We start from the raw sequence: 17,725 nt of genomic DNA, 5'->3' as shown, positions 1-17,725 counted from the left end.
CTGAAGACCAATCCGCTTCTTGGCCAATTGTTTGAATCATGTGACATACATAAGCATGTCCTGGGATCCTTGCCGAAGGTCAAGTAGACGTTCCTGGGCACTATAGACCTGTTCTGGGCGATCAAACATGGTCTTAAGGGCCTGTATGAATCCACCGTAATCATCCAGGAGGGCATCTCCAGAATTGACTAAAGGAGTAGCCCAAGTCCGTGCATTCCTGGAGAGGTGCAAGATTATAAAGCCCACCTTCGCCCTGGGAGTTGAAAAATAGTAGGGCTTAAAGGTAAAGTGGACTAAACAAGAGTCAAGGAATCCACAAAGGGTTTTTGCAGACCCATCGTATTTGTCTACAATGCCACCCAGTAGCACGCTTTCCTTTGTGGCAGAATCGCGGGACAAAACTAGTTGTTTCAATGCAGTGTTTTCCGCCTTTAAATTCTGCACCTCAGTCGTTAATTCTTGCATGCCACGTATGAGATCCTGAACGGCCATTTCCATGTCGGTTTCAACTTCGGTCATTTGGCATCTCAAACTGTCACGGAATTCCCCCCTTCTCACCTGAGATCGCTCCTTGCAGGATTTCTTGGAGGAAGTCTTCTTGCGCACGGATCGGGTTTTGTACAAGCCCACGTGAGTCTCCTCTGACTCCAGCGTGCGTTCAGCGTTCCAGGATACTCGGATGCTCAGGAAGTCCAGGAAGCGAGGAAGTGTACACAAAGAAAGTACACGAAATCCAGGAAACAAGGTAAGAGAAGAGGGAGGAATGAATTGGGAAATTAGAGGGTCCGGGAACCAATGACAGGATAATAGTTCAGCGAACTACGGAGCACATGTCTAGTCACTACCAGCAATAGCGTTGAGATGCGTGGGGCCGCAGGGGCGTGGTCTATTTGTAGAATGTGCTACGTCCGATGTGGAAGCTGGTGCAAGGCGTACCACGTTAGATGGCCATGTTGGGAGTATCAAAGAGTGCAAGCCCCGTTGTGACAAGGACCAGGAAGTCCAAAAGGAATGCGTTCTGTGGATCATGACACTATCGGCCCACACTGCGCTGTAACTTCCACTTTTACAAAAATGTCCTCCGGCGAGTGCTGGTGCATCTAGTCCCTCCTGGGCCCTTGCACACTGTTTTTTGGCCTAATTTGTGCCCCCCAGCCGCACAACACACCTTCTCCACTCCCTCCCCTGTCCGCTTACATTTCTGCATTTGGCCTGCCTCCCTGCCCGCCCCATGGCCCTGATTGGTCAGTCCACCTGATCATAACTGACTTGCCAGGGCAGCCCTATGCCCGTGCAGCCCCTGCGGCTAAGGACCTCGAGGCAAAGGGTGGCTCCTACAGTGGCGGCTCCAGATCATGTCTGCAGGTGTCATCGGGGCAAGTGAGTGAAGCCAGCCACCAACCAACAGCAACTAAAAAAGTAAGTGCTTTACTCCCCAACCATGCCACAATCACTCTATTCCAGAAGGCCCTGCCACCCTACATTACCTTTCCAAAACATAGACTGCCAGGCCAACATCACTTACAACACTCTTAATTAGATAGAATTGTGACCATCAACCTACGTCTATCTGAGACAGGTTTGTAATATTGCCTTGCATCGCGTATAGACATATTTATGCATGCTAGCAAGTTTCACACTTACATAGAAGTTGAGGGTTAGTAAGTACCACTTTAGATAGATTTCTGAATGTTAGCATGTGCCAGACTTAAATGGAATTGTGAATGATAGCATGCGCCACACTTAGGTGGAATTGTAAATGGTAGAATGTGCCACACTTAGATGGAATCATGAACATTAGCCTGCGTCGCATCCAGTTAGAAATGTGAATGTTAGCATGTGCCACACTTAAATGGAATTGTGAATGATAGCATGCGCCACACTTAGATGGAATTGTAAATGGTAGAATGTGCCACACTTAGATGGAATCATGAACATTAGCCTGCGTCGCATCCAGTTAGAAATGTGAATGTTAGCATGCGTCACACTTAGATCAAATTGTGAATGCTGGCATGTCCCGAACCTAGATGGAATCATGAACATTAGCCTTAGTCACATCAAGATAGGATTATGAATGTCAGCAAGTGCCACACTTAGATTTAACTGTGAATGATAGCAACTGCCACACTTAGATGGAATTGTGAACGTTAGCCTACGTCCTATCTAGATAATATTGTGAATGTCAGCACGTGCCACACTTGGATAGAATTGTAAATGTTACTTACCCAGGTCTTAAATCATAACTCAACCCAAACTCTCACCCCCATATCAGCCCCTTGTCACTGTGTCCATGTGTCGCTGTGTTCCCTGCCATCCTGTTTCCATGATGTTGCCCTGTATGCCAATGTATTACCCAACCCTCTCGTCACCGTGTGTGCCCACTGTGCCTGTATGTCACTGTGTACCCTGCTTTCTTGTTCCCCATGCTGTTGCCTTATGTCCGTATGCCCCCATCCTGTCGCTGTAAGCCCAGCCCCCTGTCAATGTGTGTCGCTTTGTTCCCATCCTGTTCACGTGCCTGGTCTCCGGCGCTTTAAAGTTGAACCATCATATCATATCACGTCACTACGCTTACTCTCTACTATACACCATCACACAACTAGAACACCGCTATAACCCTCGATAAATTCGGCCAAGATGTTCACATACAAACAATACCCAATGAACACCTCATCACCCTAATAAAACGCAGCTATCCCATGACATTCCGGCCTCGTTGCTCACATAAGTGTCCTACGGGACTAATGCAGCCAGAACCCAGTCTGGGTGTCCACCCACCAGACTGCACACATTCAACTGATATCGTCAGCACCACACCTAACGCTAGGATGCAGCTACCATCCGGCAGTTACATCACCTGTACAAATAACTGGTGCACCCACGCACCCTACAACTCTCTCTCTCTCTCTACTGACCAGAACTACGGTTCCCGAGGGAATTCAACCTACCAGCGCTTTGAGATAATACCTATGATATATAGAGCGCTATATAAATGCCAAGTAACATAACATACCATGTAGATTTACAACTTCAATTGTCTGTAAGAGTTTGTATTCCCACTTATTACACAGAGATGATTTTTACTCCAGTGGTAGAATCTTAATTGGTCACATGCGACCTTCCTTTTGATGCCTTAAAGTCTGGTAACAATCGTGAAAGTTAGTTTCAGGGTTTTAACTCTAGACACGCGACCTCTCCAATAATATAAAAACGTTCAACAATGGAAAAGAGGCTTTTTTCATACGCAAGCACTATAGCTTTTACTCAAAGTCCTTAGAGACTGTATCAGCAATTTAATTGGATTCACCTGAAAAGCAAGGCAACACAGCCTACCCTGAAGAGTGTTGGGACACAAAAGCGCTAGGAGGAGGAGAACAGCAGCAGAAATGCAGCAGAAGGGATCCAACTCTGTGAATATATTGGCAACAATTGGGATCTAACCCAGTGAATTGGACACTTTTGGGTATTGACCCAGTTATATATTTTTTCTTTCTTCAGGTAGTATATTGGCCAGGAATAGGAGTGCGCGCCTCACCCACCTTTTTTTATCCTTAAGAAACTAGCCCTCTCTCAGCTAAACCTCCACACTGAATCTGCTTTTTATCTTCTTGACCATCAGTCTGGCTTTAGATCGGGCATAGGCACGGAAACTGCTCCCATGAACTCCTGTGAAGATCTGCTCTCCAACCTTGACTCCAGCTCTCACTCTGTCCTCATCCTCCTTGACCTCTCCTCTGCCTTTAACAGTCAATCACGTCACCCTGATCAACCGTCTCATTGTGAACCTTGGTATCACTGGTCAAGCTCTGGCGTTGCTGACGTGCTCCCTCTTTGACCGACCCTCCCATGTCCAACTTGGGTCCTTTCTCTCCACCATCTCTCTCTCCACATGTGGTGTTACCCATGGCCCTATCCTCTCACCCTGGCTCTTAAATGTCCATCTTGCCCCCCTGGCCCACCTCATCTCAACTTTCTTCTCGAACTTTCAGTGTTATGTGGATGACATACAGCTCTCTTTCAGGCTACCCTCAGCCTCCTCTCCCTCCTCGCTCATTCCTGACTGTCTATCCGCTATTCAGGAATGGTGTACCTCTAACAACCTCTGCATTAATGCCAGTAAGACGAGAGATTATTCTCATTGGACCCCGGCTCCTGCTTTTCCTCTCCCTCTGTCCGCCCCCCTCCCTTGGGCCACCTGCCCTTGCCCACCTGTGAGGTAAAATCCTTGGTGTCATCTTTGCCTTCACTCTCTCCTTTTCTCCACACATCACCAACCTTGCCAAGAAGGCCCACTTCCAGCTGCATCTCCTCAGAGCTATCCTACCCTTTCTCACCTTTCCCCAGATTCACACTGTCTCCAGAAGCTGGATTACTGCAACAGCCTCTTTCTCAATCTTCCTAACTCTACTCTTCGCCCTCTTCAACTAATCCAGAACAGGACTGTGAGACTTATCCTTGGCCTTAAGCCCTGGGACTGCATCTCCCCAGCTCTTAAAACTCTCCACTGGCTCCCAGGGCCGCGAGGATCAAGTTGAAGACCCTCTGCATCATCCACAAGGCTTTCTGGGGCCATGGTCCTCTCTATATCCAACACTCTTATCTTAATTGCCTTCCTTCTAGAGCCCTCCGCTCAGCTACCTCAAACTCTCTGCAGGTTTAATGTTTCTCTAAGCAGAGAGTGGGGGGGGGGTGGTAGATCTCTCTCCTCTGCACGGGCCTCCCTCTGGAATGTCAAGACCTTCCTCTTCTCTTCTTCCTTCTCTCTCCCTCTCCCCTGCTAATCTACCTCTCTGCTCGTCATGACTGGTGGCATGGCTGCCCTCAGAGTCCCATAGGTACCACGATCCCTCCCACCCCCCCACCCCCCCCGACTCCCGTGACCAGTCACCTTGCACTGCCTTCTAGCCTACCCAGCACTTTCGGTCTGGGCATGCACCTGTGTAGTCATCTGCCGTCCTCGCACTTACTCAGAACCGTGCTGCCCTGACTGCACTTTCCCATGTACCCCTTCCCTGCACTTCTTCCCTCACCCTTTCCCCTGAACTGCATGTTGCACTTGCATGTTCTGAATGTCGCAAGGCCTAGTAAGATCATTTGTCTTGTCATCCCTCTCTCTCCCCCTTTCCTTGTCTTGTGACGCCAAGAAACACTTGTGTAAAGGCGTGTTATAAATATCCAATAATACCATTTCATATACAGGGCCTATGTAGCAAGCAAGGTCTTTGTATAGACGGTGAGGGCTGTGTTCTGTCCATCTGTAGCCAGAACAGTGTCAGCTAAGGGTAGTGATTGATTAGCGTCAGTCCGAGCGTGGGAAGTAGAGGCCAGTCATAGCGCTGGTCTACTCTTGTTATAGCAGAGACCTTTTGTATATATAGGGCCTTTGCAGCAAGGCCTTTGTATAGACATTGAGGGCTGTGTGTTCTGGCTGTGTGCAGCCAGAACAGTGTCCGCTGCGAGTAGTGATTGATTAGCGTCAGTCCGAGCGTGGGAAGTGGAGGCCAGCCACAGTGCTGGCCTGCACAATGTTATAGTAGAGGCATTTTGTATGTATGTACAGGGCTTATGCCACAATGGCTATGTTCGCGAGGGTTGTGCCAGGGTGGCTAGCTCACAGGGTAACGTGCTGGCCTTCGACATGGGTACAGCCTTCACAGGCAAGGTTCCCACCGCAGGGCAAACTCAGTTAGACTTAGATTCATTGTGCAATTTTGTATCGCTGTAAAACACAGATGTTCTTATTACCCAAAGGTGGTAGCTAGCAATATATAAAACAGCAAACCTATTACTTGAATGTTGCAGAGTCCAATACCAGTGAGGTGGTAATGAGTTAATTTCCTTGCTACAGGGTTCTGCGTGTGACAGGAAGGTCAGAGGTTCCAATCCCAGTAATGTAATGTGTCTGCTGCAGAGACACATGTGTACCGAGCAGGGCATTTTTTTCAAATCGTAGCAAAATAGTTTACAGGGGAATGTGTTGGCTTTGGTGACCAGTATATACTCTATAGATTGAATGCCCCCAACATTAGAGAGTTGGAAAGATTTGCATTTTGTAGTGGTGCAAAGGCACCCTTTACAATGAAAAAGTATAATAATGCATTGGTCATAATGTTTTCTTTTAAACGGAATAACAGTAAAATGCATTGAACATTGGTCTGAAAATCAGGACTGCCCCTCTTAGAGTCAGCTGAGAAGAATGAAGTAATGCATGGATGTATGTGTATATTTAAGTTTGTAATCACTGTTAATGTGCCCTCTTAAGTGCGAATGCTTGTCATCCCTGTTAATGTACCAGGGCAGCAGTGTTTCAGCAAGAGATCAAGCAATGGGGCCTCCAGCAGACACGCCTCATCTTCCCCCTGCTGTTGCCTGATCCTTTATTTGTACCCGCACAGAGCTCGGTATATGTTGTTTAGTTAATGCTTCATAAAGAAGCACAGGGGCCTTCTGACTCTTGCACAGCTCCAAAGTGTGTTCTGGTGTGGGCCCCCTAGAAAGCAGCGGGGCCCGAGGGCAGTATTGCCAGCCCTATGTGGACGCTTGCTGCGTGCCCCGAAAGACCCAAGAGCTGAAACCGGGCTCTCTTCATATCTCTGGCCCTACCCAAGGCTGCCCTCTGACAGTGGCAGGCAATCCTAGTGGGCATTGATGAGCCCAAGATCGGAGACGGGCTAATGCTTGATTGCACACCACAGAAGTTGATTGCTCACACTGGGTCTGGACCCTGCTATCTTTTCCTCACTTTTATTTAATTAAATAATCCTTCTCCTTCATACAGCAACATCCGGACTCTTGGCAGGAAAATCCTCCCCACCCCCAACATAGAATCCTTGGCACATATCCTTGCGTCTGGTCTTAGCATAGTGATTTATGTATTGGAGTTTAATTAGCACCAACTGCGAACACATTCACTTCGTAGCCCGTTAATAGCGATATTTTCTTGTTTGTGTATTGTAATGATCTATTTGTACTATCAAAGTTCATTTTGTAGAACATCATTCAAAAAGTCAAATAAAATTATAGGTGGATAAGGATAAAAGCAACGTTTCCTTTTATTATAAAATTACCCTGCCACCCTTCTCTGTATAATTTTCCTTTCCGTGCGTATTTTTCAGACATCGACCACGTTTACAGCAGCCTTAAAGAAGTGCAGCAAATTTGCAAGGAGGCGATGGACACACTGGACTGCCGGATTGAAAGAATACTCGAGGACATTTCTGTTACTCCTCTAGTTACCCTTCCCGAGGACGAGCCCATTGGTGTGCCCGCCTTTCTGGAAAGGACCGAAAAGTCCATAGGGGCCGCGGCAGCTAATATATCTCTGTATGTTATCCAAAATGTATCCATATTATTGTCAACACCATACTTTTACTCAAACTAATTTACCTTTAGGAGGAAGTGTCCAATGGGAGTGTATGAGCCATTATGCACGTGATTATGGCACACTGCAGATGCACACAGTTTGCACATGCTCTAATGGCAGTTGTACATGCAGTCGCATTAGAACCAACACAAATACATTTGCATTGTTTCCGTTTGTTCTCATGCAATTACTGATGTGCAAATGCCATTTGTGCTTGTGAAAACTGTTTGGGCATGCACAATACCCCATTATCCCTCCTATTACTTTTTTAAGACTTAGCTTTCTGTTCTTTCTTGTAATTTATTTCCATTCATTTTTTTCCTCCAAACATAGCATTTGCCAATTTGTCCTCCGTGCCACTCTGTCCAGCATACAATACACCACCCCAGTTGTCTTGCATCTGCAGCTGCTTTTTAGTTTGGGCTATTATAAGCCGAAACTGTTGTATTAGAGTACAGAAGAACAAGTTACTTACCCCTGGTAACGTTCTTTCAACTGGGTGTTCCTCCCACGTATTCCTCATCTTTGATATTTGTATCCCGTCAGTTTTGCTGCTTCGAAGAAAAGAAATTGTTGGCGGAAGGCGCTGTACTTGATATTGTGGCGTCAATGTCCCTGGAGAGACTGCGTTGACGTCATTGGTAGTATAAATGACTCATGCAGTGCCCGTTGGCTTCAGTTCTGTTTTTCATCCGTTCCAATATTATCGAGGAACTAACCAGGCGTACCCCTGACCGCAAGCTCTCAGGAAACGCAGAGTGTAATTCACATAAATTTTACGCTGGGGTTGGCTGGGTGGGGCGATGAGGAATATGTGGGAGGAACATCCAGTCGAAAGAACGTTACCAGGAGTAAGTAACTTGTTTTTCAAATGGATTGTGTCCTCCCACGTATTTCTCATCTTTGATAGAATCCCAAAGCAGTGTCAATTTGGAGGCGGGAGTATCAATTAAATCATTAGTCATGGACAGAATGGAGGACTGCCTTAGCAAAAAGTCCCTCTTGAAAGGAAGAAGCATCTAAGCAGTAATGCTTAACAAATGTATGAATGGATGAGCAAGTGGCCGCAGAACAGATGTCCATTATTGGGACACCACTTTGAAGAGCCGTGGAAGTTGCCATGCCCCTTGTGGAATGAGCTCGAAGCCCTTCCGGCGGGTCATTTCCCGCAATTCTACAGCATTCCCCAATAGCCAGTGTGATCCTCCGGGATATGGTTTGTTTAGTTACCGCCAAACCTAATTTGGGGCCGGTATATCCTATAAAAAGTTGATCATCATGACGAAATTTCACCATTCTTGCAATCTAAAAGCTTAGAGCCCTGTTTGGGTCTAGCATATGCAGCCTCTCTTCCTCTTTGCCCAAATGAGGAGGAGGGTAGAAAGTTGGTAGCATTATCTTCTGCGACAAATGCAAGTCTGAGACTACTTTCGGCAGGAATGATGGTTTTACTCTAAGGACAACCTCCTTATAAAAAGTAGTATGAGGAGGCTTGCATGAGGGAGCCTGCAACTCACTTACCCTGCTGGCTGATGTTAATGCCACGAGTAGTGCATTTTTCAGAATTAAGAGCCTTAATGGGCAGAAATGTAAAAGCTCAAAAGGGATACAAGTTAGAAACTTTAACACAAGGTTTAAATCCCAAGCAGGGACATTAAATGGTACTGGAGGATACACCTTAGTGAGTCCCTTCAGAAATTGAACAATTAAAGGTATTTTGCAATAGGAGACCTCTTCGGAGGAGCGCCTAAAAATGGAAAGTGCCGCCAGGTATCCTTTTATGGTTCCAATCTGGAGTCCCAGATTAGCCATATGCAACAGGAAAGAAAGCACAATAAGAGTGCCACATTGTAGAGGATCCACATTCTTGTCCTTGCACCAGTTACTGAACTTATTCCAATGAGACCAGTACAAGGATTTGGTTGCTGGCCTTCTGGCCGAAAGCAAAATCTTCATTACGTCGTCCGGAAGGTCCCAGTCCCTGTATCTCAGCATCTCAGAAACCATGCGTGAAGTTTTAGTGTCTTGACCCCTGGGTGGAGAACCCGACCTCCCTCTTGCAAGAGAAGATTTTATTTGTGGAAGACGTATTGGAGGGCATTTGAACATGTCCAGAAGGTCCTGGTATCACGTCCTCCTAGCCCTATCTGGAGCAATTAGGATAATGGATTTCCGAACTTTCTGAACCTCCTGATACATGAGGATTGATGGGGACTGGAGGAAACGCGTATAGGAGTGGAAACTCCCAGTCCACCACAAACGCGTCTCCCAGAGCTCCTCTTGGGGGAAATTCCATTGAGCAATACTGTTCGCACTTCGGTTGGTACCGGTCACAAACCGATCCACCTGAAGGACTTCCTGGGCTAGTTCCCACTCGTAAGAGACTGTGCTCTGCCTGCTCAGAGCATCCACCGCCATGTTCTGCTCTCCGGCTAGGTGAACTGCCGATAGAGATTCCTTCTTGAATTGCCCAGAACCAGAGCTGCATTGCCTCTCTGCACAGTGGTAGTGACCCTACACCTCCTCTTGTTGAGGTAGCACATGGCCACTGTGGTGTCCGTCATTATCAGGACATTCTTTCCTCATAGAGAGGGCAGTAATGCTTCAGCGCTAGTCTGATTGCCCTCAGCTCCAAAAGGTTGATGTGTAGTTTGGACTCTGAGGGAGACCAACGATGGCTGACTGTCAGATCGATGGTCTGAGCTCCCCACCCTGTGAGTGAGACTACCGTTATCTCCGTCCATGGTTGCCAAAAAGATTCTCCCTTGAGAATGTTGTCTTTGCAAGACCACCATAGAAGGTTCTGAGAAACTATGCTCGGAACTTGCAGCTGGTCTGACATACTCCCTGAGGATTGGGGCCACTGAGTCGTGAGGGCCCATTGAAGGGATCTCATTCTCAATCTGGCCTCTGGGACCAGAAAAATGCAGGATGCCTTGACAATGAGCAACCACTGAGCCGAGGATTTCCCTGAGGAAGTATCCAGGACTGCTCCGATGAATTGGAGTCTTTGGAATGGTTTCATATGGGACTTCTTGTAATTGAGGGAGAAGCCCAGCCTGTGAAGGGAGTGGCAGGTGATACTGAGATGTTCCTGGGCTTGTTCGGGTGAACGAGCCCTGATCAGCCAATCGTCCAGGTAGGGATAGACTGATGATGAGAACCACCAACCGCGAACCTCGGGTACTTTCTGTGCTTGAGATGGATTGGCACATGAAAGTAAGCATCCTGAGGTCCAATGATACCAACCAGTCTTGGAGTTGGTGAGCCTGACGTATCTGAGAAAGGGTAACCATCTTGAACTTGCCCTTCCTGAGGAACTTGTTCAAGTTTCTTAAGTCCAAGATGGGTCTCAATCCTCCGTCCTTCTTGGGAATGAGAAAGTATGGAGAATACCAAACCTTGTTCCTCTCTGGAATTTTGACAGAGCTGTATCCCGGTGGATGATCTTGAGGCCTTTTTTGAAAGAGAAGGCAGTAACCATGGGCTACCATTTCCAGTGCCTAAGGATCTGAAGTCATGCCCCACCATTTGTTCAGATGCTGAGAGATTCTGCCTCCCCACCGGGGTTTTGTGTGCCAAGGCCTTAGAGAGGCTTAGAGGAGGCTGCCGCAGCAACTGGGAGTAAAGATGCAGCTGCTGGGGCTGATTTAGCACCCCTTCCTTGTCAACCACGAGTGAATCTTCTTTGTCCCCTTTGTTGCAGCCTGTCCCCTTCCTCTACCAACTGAGGAATAGAAACAAAAAGAACGACCCTTCCAGGAAGATGAGCCTGAATAGGGTTGTTGAGGTTGTCGAATGGAGGCGCTAAGGGACTTAGCCACCACCTTGGAGGTCTGCAGCTTCTCCAGACTCTCCTCCACCTTTCTGCCGAACAACCTCGAGCCGTCGAAGGGCATGTTGAGCAGTCTGGCCTGCACTTCTGGTGCAAACCCGGACTTTCTGAACCATGCAAACCTGGGCAGTACAGTGCGTGCAACCATGGATCTGCTGTCAGCATTATCCAATCCTGACTGAGACAATCTCCCATCTCCTCCTTTCCATCCTTTAGTATAGCCAGGAAGCCATCCCTTTCTTTGCCTTCCAGGATATGATCATCTGCCATGTCAACACAGTCCCACAGGTTATAAGAGAATCTAGCCAAGGTACAGATGGCATTAGTAGACTTCAAGGCCATGCTGCCTGAAGTGAAGACCTTGCGAGACCAGGCATCAACTTTCTGGTTCTATCTGGGGGGATAGAGGCGTAGGCAGATTGATTGAGGTACCAGCCTGAACTACTAAACTCTCAGACATAGGGTGTTTGGAGGGGTAATCTGGATCGCTGCTAGAAGGTCTATACTTCCTAGAGAAGTTTTTGTTCACAGCCGGTCCAGACTCCAGTGCTTCCCAGTTGGCCACCACCTTCCTCTGGAGGGCCTTATGGAAGGGCAAGATTGAGTCCTTCTGAGGCCCTTGATCTAGAATCTCCGTCATGTCATCCTGCTCATATGTTGGGGAAGCCCTCCAACCCATGTATTCCGTGACCCTGTCCATAAGATTTCTGTAACTATAACTACAATCACCATGTTCTGAGGGGTTAGGCCTACCAAACTCCAGCTCTGGCGAAGTGTCAAGTCCACTAGCAAACTGGAGGGAGTCATGAAGCGCTTTCATCCTTGACTCTAGGCCAATGAGCTCCTCGGGTACATTTTGAGTGCCAAACTGCACTCCAAATGGAGAAGTCTCATTATCAGAAACACTTTCCTCTTCATAAATTGAGGACATGGTTCTAAAAAAGTCCTTTTTCTGCATATGTCTGTATGCTTTTTCCTGAACTGGTGTAGGCTTCGATAAGATCGAAGATTCAGTCAGCAGTATCAACGACGGCGTCGAAAAAGTGGTCGATTTACTAGGAATCGGCCTCGATTTCGGCATCAAAACACTTTGCGCCGATTGCGTTGACAAATTCATCGAAGGCCTTGATGATTTGTTTTTTTTCTTTTTTCGACAGTATCGAGGAACGACTCTGATCTCGAGTCGATACCTTCCCCGCCTTCTCATTGGGTAGATTATCTCGATGTTCAGTCTGCTTACTGCTCGGCCTTGATGACGTAGCCTTGGACTACCCTGAGTCGTCCGAAGGAGCAACCAGGGCATAGCTCTTGCATGATTCTTTTGAGGGGGTCGAGGCCGCATTCTCAAAAATCTGCATCATTTCCACTCTAAAGGCATCCCATTTACGTGGGGAATCTGACTTTGTTCGGTAGAGGATTCCGATGAAGAAGAGGGAGACCTATGGCATCTCTTCTTCGCCTGCTTCGATGAAGACGAAGACTGCATCGATCAACTCCTCGACCGGGACCTCTTCAGTCTTAGAATGCCGAGTGGAGTCTCTGGACTCCCTGGACTACTTTTCTTTCTTCGAAGTGGCCTTTGAAGTCACCATCTCCACTGCTAATTTACCTCTGCGTTCCCGGAGAGCTTTTTCTGTCCTGGACTGACAGGATCCACATTCATCAGTACGGTGCCCGGATCCCAGAAACCATAGGCACACTCTGTGAGGATTGGTTATTGACATTTTCGACCCACAGTCGGAAAAAAAATGTAAATCCCGATTACGGGGTTGAAGGAGTAGAAGATGAAGACATATTTCGATAGAAAAACAAAGCGCGCTGTTAGTGCTTGAAACGAAAGCTGTCGGAAAAACAGAACTGAAGCCAACGGGCGCTGCACAAGTCATTTATACTACCGATGATGTCAGCGCTCGACGGAGCATTCTCGAGGGACATCGACACCACGATATCCAGTACAGCACCCTCTGCCGACAACATTTTTTCAAAGCCGCAAAGCTGACAAGATACGAATATTAAAGATGTGGAATACGTGAGAGGACAGAATCCATTCGAAAGGGAGGAATGGGATATGAGGAAGGACACTCAGCCTGTAGGTGTTTGGTTTTGGGCCCACCCATGGCCATGCTAATCCCTATGGACATTCCTACTCCCCATGAGGAGGGGTTTTGGGCGGGTAGGGTCAGAAAGGAAGTTTTTTAGCCCACTTTAATCCAGATTTAACCACAAACTCGGAAGTGCCTGCCAGTGTTTTTTCAAAGCAGGCTTCTGAGAGATAATGACGTAATTGGAGTTGTAAGCCCGCTACTGGTGTAATAAAAATGTCTTACCATGTCTGACTTCAGCCACTCGATTTATAAACGCTCTGTGTGACCTTTACTGAAGTCCTGTTAAAAGCATTAGGCATTTGCCACGCACTGCTATTAGATGCCCAGGTACTCGCACCATTTTGCACCTGCTACCATCAATGACCAGTTAATAACACTGCCTGGCCAGTGCATTTTCCATGCCTACGCAAAAGCCTGAACTGTTGGCATTGCCAATGCTTTTCTACTTATGTTTCAGTTAGGTTACCTGCATCACAACCATGTCCTCCATTTGGGCTATACACTGTTCCAGGACTTCAGCATCATTTAATGGACTTGCTTACCCTTCCATGTGCTGTTTTCTTATTACTGATTCGAAGGACGTAACCAAGGTATAATAATCTGATATGGCTATCGCTTCCCTGCAGGCAAAGCCAGCAAGTGGAGCGCTCCATGTACGAAATGATAGAGGCTCTGAAGCAGAAATTAAAACCAGCCGACAGAGACCGTCTCCAGGTGAGAGTCCACCAGTGATTATTCAAGAATGAAGCTCACTTCACTGAAGTAAATATATAAATGGTTTTGGAATCTACTTCCTATTTTATTGACTGGTATCTGAAAAGTGATCTCAGTATTTCTGTTACTCAAGCTCAAAAACTAAACAACCTCTGACTAGTGCCACCATTTGGGTATGAAAATAAAGGTGTCAATTTTCGTGGATTTGAGCAAAATACATGTAAATCCATACAAAATCACTCTTTATGTCCCTACTCCTCATCTTGAAATCCATCCTTGCTCTTGCCCCACTCCCTCCCCATTTTCTCTCCCTCTCAATCTCTACAGGTATACTCACCACTTAATATTTCTGTTCACGACACCCCACCCCCAGACCCCTCCCCTCTTCAGTCCCTTTTCGCTGCATGATCCCCACTGCTCGATTGCGCCCCCGGACATAAAGGCCACCCCTTCAGTGGAAATATTCAAGTCCCGACCCACGTTCCACTTGCTAGCCAGAAAAGGGTGTACCTCCTACCACCTTTCTACAGCTCCCCATCTGAGCCCCTCCCAGCCTACCTCCACTGACAACATCCCACACAAGGGTGTATATATTAGCAATGTGAATATTCTGGCACTGAACACCTAATGCTGTTCTTATTTATGTATGATGCCTTGTCACTGTTATGGTTTGTCTCACTTTACTACACCTCCATCAAATGGCACACTTCCATCCAGACAATCATTGTATATTGTAAATACACCCTACCCAAGGATAACCTCTCCCATCTGTATTGCATCGTATATGTTTTCTGTTAGAAATGGCATCCTTATTGTTTAGCCAATACAAATACAAACATTGAGAAAGCTACCAAGCGTATGTGCTGCTTATGGTTAAGAACTGTGGCCAGAAGAGAGAAACGCACTGTCCAGCAGTATTTTAAAACAGCCTTGCTTTCAATTGTAGTCTTGAGTGTCCAGATCTGTCTAGATAGGAGTAGGAAACTGACTCAATCCCTTCTTTCCGAGGCCTTCGGTAAGGTTGAGTGCTGCCCCCCTCCCATTTGAATGTGTATATATATATCAAATTGAGGTATGGTACTTGCAGGATGTGATTCCTTCCCTCCCAAATTGGGGCACCTTAACATTCGGCACCTGGTCTATGCCGATGACTTAGAACTAATTGACCAAACTCCCATTGGCCTTCAAAGATTGCTGAATACCTTGTTCCAATACATGAGTAGCTTGGATCTCGAAACCAGTTCAGCCAAGACCAAGGTTCTAATATATAACGGGTCTAGCATTAAATCACCCAAATATAAATGGCACATAGACAACTCCAGGATGAACGTGGTTGCGAACTGGAAATACCTTTGGGTTATGATACAAGGTCACACATCAATATCATCTATGAATACTGACTTGTTGGTGTGAGGGAGGCATGGTATCACAAGTAGACACTGACACAAGACGCTGCATGTTTCAAAACCTTTATTGATGGTTTAAAAGGGGTTGGAAAACTCCCATCTTGGCGTATAACTAAGATGGGAGTATTCTCGACCATCAAACGAAAAGAAAATACGTACTAGTCAGTCCTTGGTCAAAATAAAATGTATACTAATAAACCTAATGCCTACCCTCTTTCTAATACAATAAATGTGTAAAGGGAATTTGTAATGCAAAAAAGGAAAATCAGTGTTCAAAAGAAATGTCAGTATGGCTGAGTAAACTCCCTTCCCCACGTTTTGTAGCACGGGCTAAGGAAGCACACTTAGACCTTGAGACACACTCTGCCTTCGGACACAAGGATGCAGTTCATTTCGTGGACCAGGGACCACTTGGCCTTACACAAAGCCACTGGTTTATCGACTGGACCACTCCGCTTTCTTTCACCGCAGCTCAGGTCACCTTTTAGCTCATCATACTGTTCAACAAAGTTTTTTTTTTTTTCTGGTTACCGCAAATCAGTACAGGTTTCCCTCCACCGGGGTGAAACCCTTCAATCGCAATTTGTGGGGGTTCCCTTCATCAAGTTTCAATCACACCTTCATAGGCTTCCATCTGTCGGGCTTGAGACGCTTTTCACTTTCCTTCTGCTGTCAAAGACGTTCGAAACTGCAAGGCTTTTCCTCTGCATGACCACTTCGACCTTCTTTCCTCAAACGTTACTTTTTCTCTCCTACACCAAGTCCTCTTGGTAAATGTAGTTCCGAGCACAGTAGTTATTTCACAGTTCCAAGACATTTCTCACATCCATGTTTCTCTCTGCCGGAATCAAATCTAACAGTTCAAATCTTGCATCTCAGTTTCTTTCTCTTCCCGCTGCTTCTACGGCATCCGACATTTCAGAGACTTTCGATTGGGCAATCTTCTTTCGCCGTGCCACTCTGTTACTTTGTATCTTTAATTTCTCCAGCATGGGGTCTGGCATGGATTCACATGCTCATGAATATTCCCCGTCGTCAGGCTGGGAATCCTCGGTAAAGAAAAAACCAGTATCAGTTTCGTTTCTGATCTGACTTTCGTAGTAATAACCAATCACTGGTCTCTGCGTCATACTGACCACAGCCAATGACTGCCCTCTACCCAAGCCCCACCTCTGGCAGCCATCTTCAGATTTTTACCGCACGTTCATGTGTTGGGATCCTCGTGCTATTGCTCTCGAGCGTTAGTGCTATTTTTTCACGTTTTTTTCTCAAAAACTTCGTTTTTTCGGTCAAAAGAGCCTCAAGCTCCACCGACTCACTATCCGATCAACGGGGACCCGTGTCGGATTCGTCTGCGCCCCTCAAGGGTGAAGATTCGTCAAGCTACGCTTTTGGAGGACTCCAGAAGTTTCTCAGGCCCGGTCATGGCCCAGGAGAAGGGAAGCTCGACGCCCGGAAAGCTGTTCAGGGTCTGCCCTGGATGCCAGCTGCAGAACGTCTTCAAGGAGGACGAACACTCCTTTTGTCTCTACTGCCTACATGAGGACAAGACGCACGTGGAGAAGGACTGTGCGTTTTGCGGCAACATGTCGGAGCGGACCATGAAGGACCGCCATCAACGTCTCGCCAACTGGCTAGAAGGGAAGAGCCCGTCCGGCGAGAAGAAGAAGAAGAAATCTGAGCGGTCTTCTAAGTCCTTTGAGGGCGCCCCGGCGACGGGGGTCCAACATAAGGCCAAGCACCGCGAGTCCGCTGGCACCGGGAGCGCCGAACGGTCGGGCTCTACGGTCACCAGGCAGGGCGCACCCTCCCCGGCACCATCAACCACGAGCCAACGCTCTGGGTCGGGTAAGAGGAAGGCCGAGCACCCGGCGAAGCTCCTGGAGAGGCCCCGGTCGAGCTCGAAGGCCCCATCGGAGGGGGAGCGAGGCGGTGTCACCCCCCCTCAAGGATAAGGCGGTGAGCGCACCTAAGGTGGTGAAGGCCTTAATCCATCCGGCCAAGCCCTCTATCGAAACTGTCGCGGCGGCCCTGGCTCAGCCTGTGCAGGCTACACCAGTGGTGGCGACCTCGGGGCTCAGAGTCTCCCTGCCACCTCGGAGGGAGTCATCTTTTGTGCCCATCGATAGGACCCCCGTGAAATCCCCCGTGGGGAAGAAAAAGGGGGGGCAGGGCGTCGTCGTAGATTCGGCCTCAACCTCGGAGGAGGAGCTGGTCGAAGTCTTAAGCCACGGCCTCGGCGTGGAAGAAGACCGACCCGTCGGGATGGATCCCGACGCAGGTGACGACGACATCGTCGAGG

General features: G+C 47.5%; 1 protein-coding gene across 1 annotated transcript in view; it reads left to right on the top strand.

Annotated features, from left to right (window-relative positions):
• The window catches only part of LOC138497282 (dynein axonemal heavy chain 5-like), a 1,499,851-nt gene that overhangs the window by 322,664 nt on the left and 1,159,462 nt on the right, over positions 1-17,725 (top strand). Inside the window, exons 22-23 of the mRNA XM_069620634.1 lie at positions 7,116-7,323; positions 13,930-14,017. Of these exons, the coding sequence (XP_069476735.1) occupies positions 7,116-7,323; positions 13,930-14,017 (296 nt within the window). The remainder of the gene's footprint in view (positions 1-7,115; positions 7,324-13,929; positions 14,018-17,725) is intronic.

Source organism: Ambystoma mexicanum, chromosome 5q, assembly GCF_040938575.1.
Source record: "Ambystoma mexicanum isolate Mex_15411 chromosome 5q, UKY_AmexF1_1, whole genome shotgun sequence".
Lineage (NCBI taxonomy): Eukaryota > Metazoa > Chordata > Amphibia > Caudata > Ambystomatidae > Ambystoma > Ambystoma mexicanum.
This window is presented reverse-complemented; position numbering and strand designations above follow the sequence as displayed.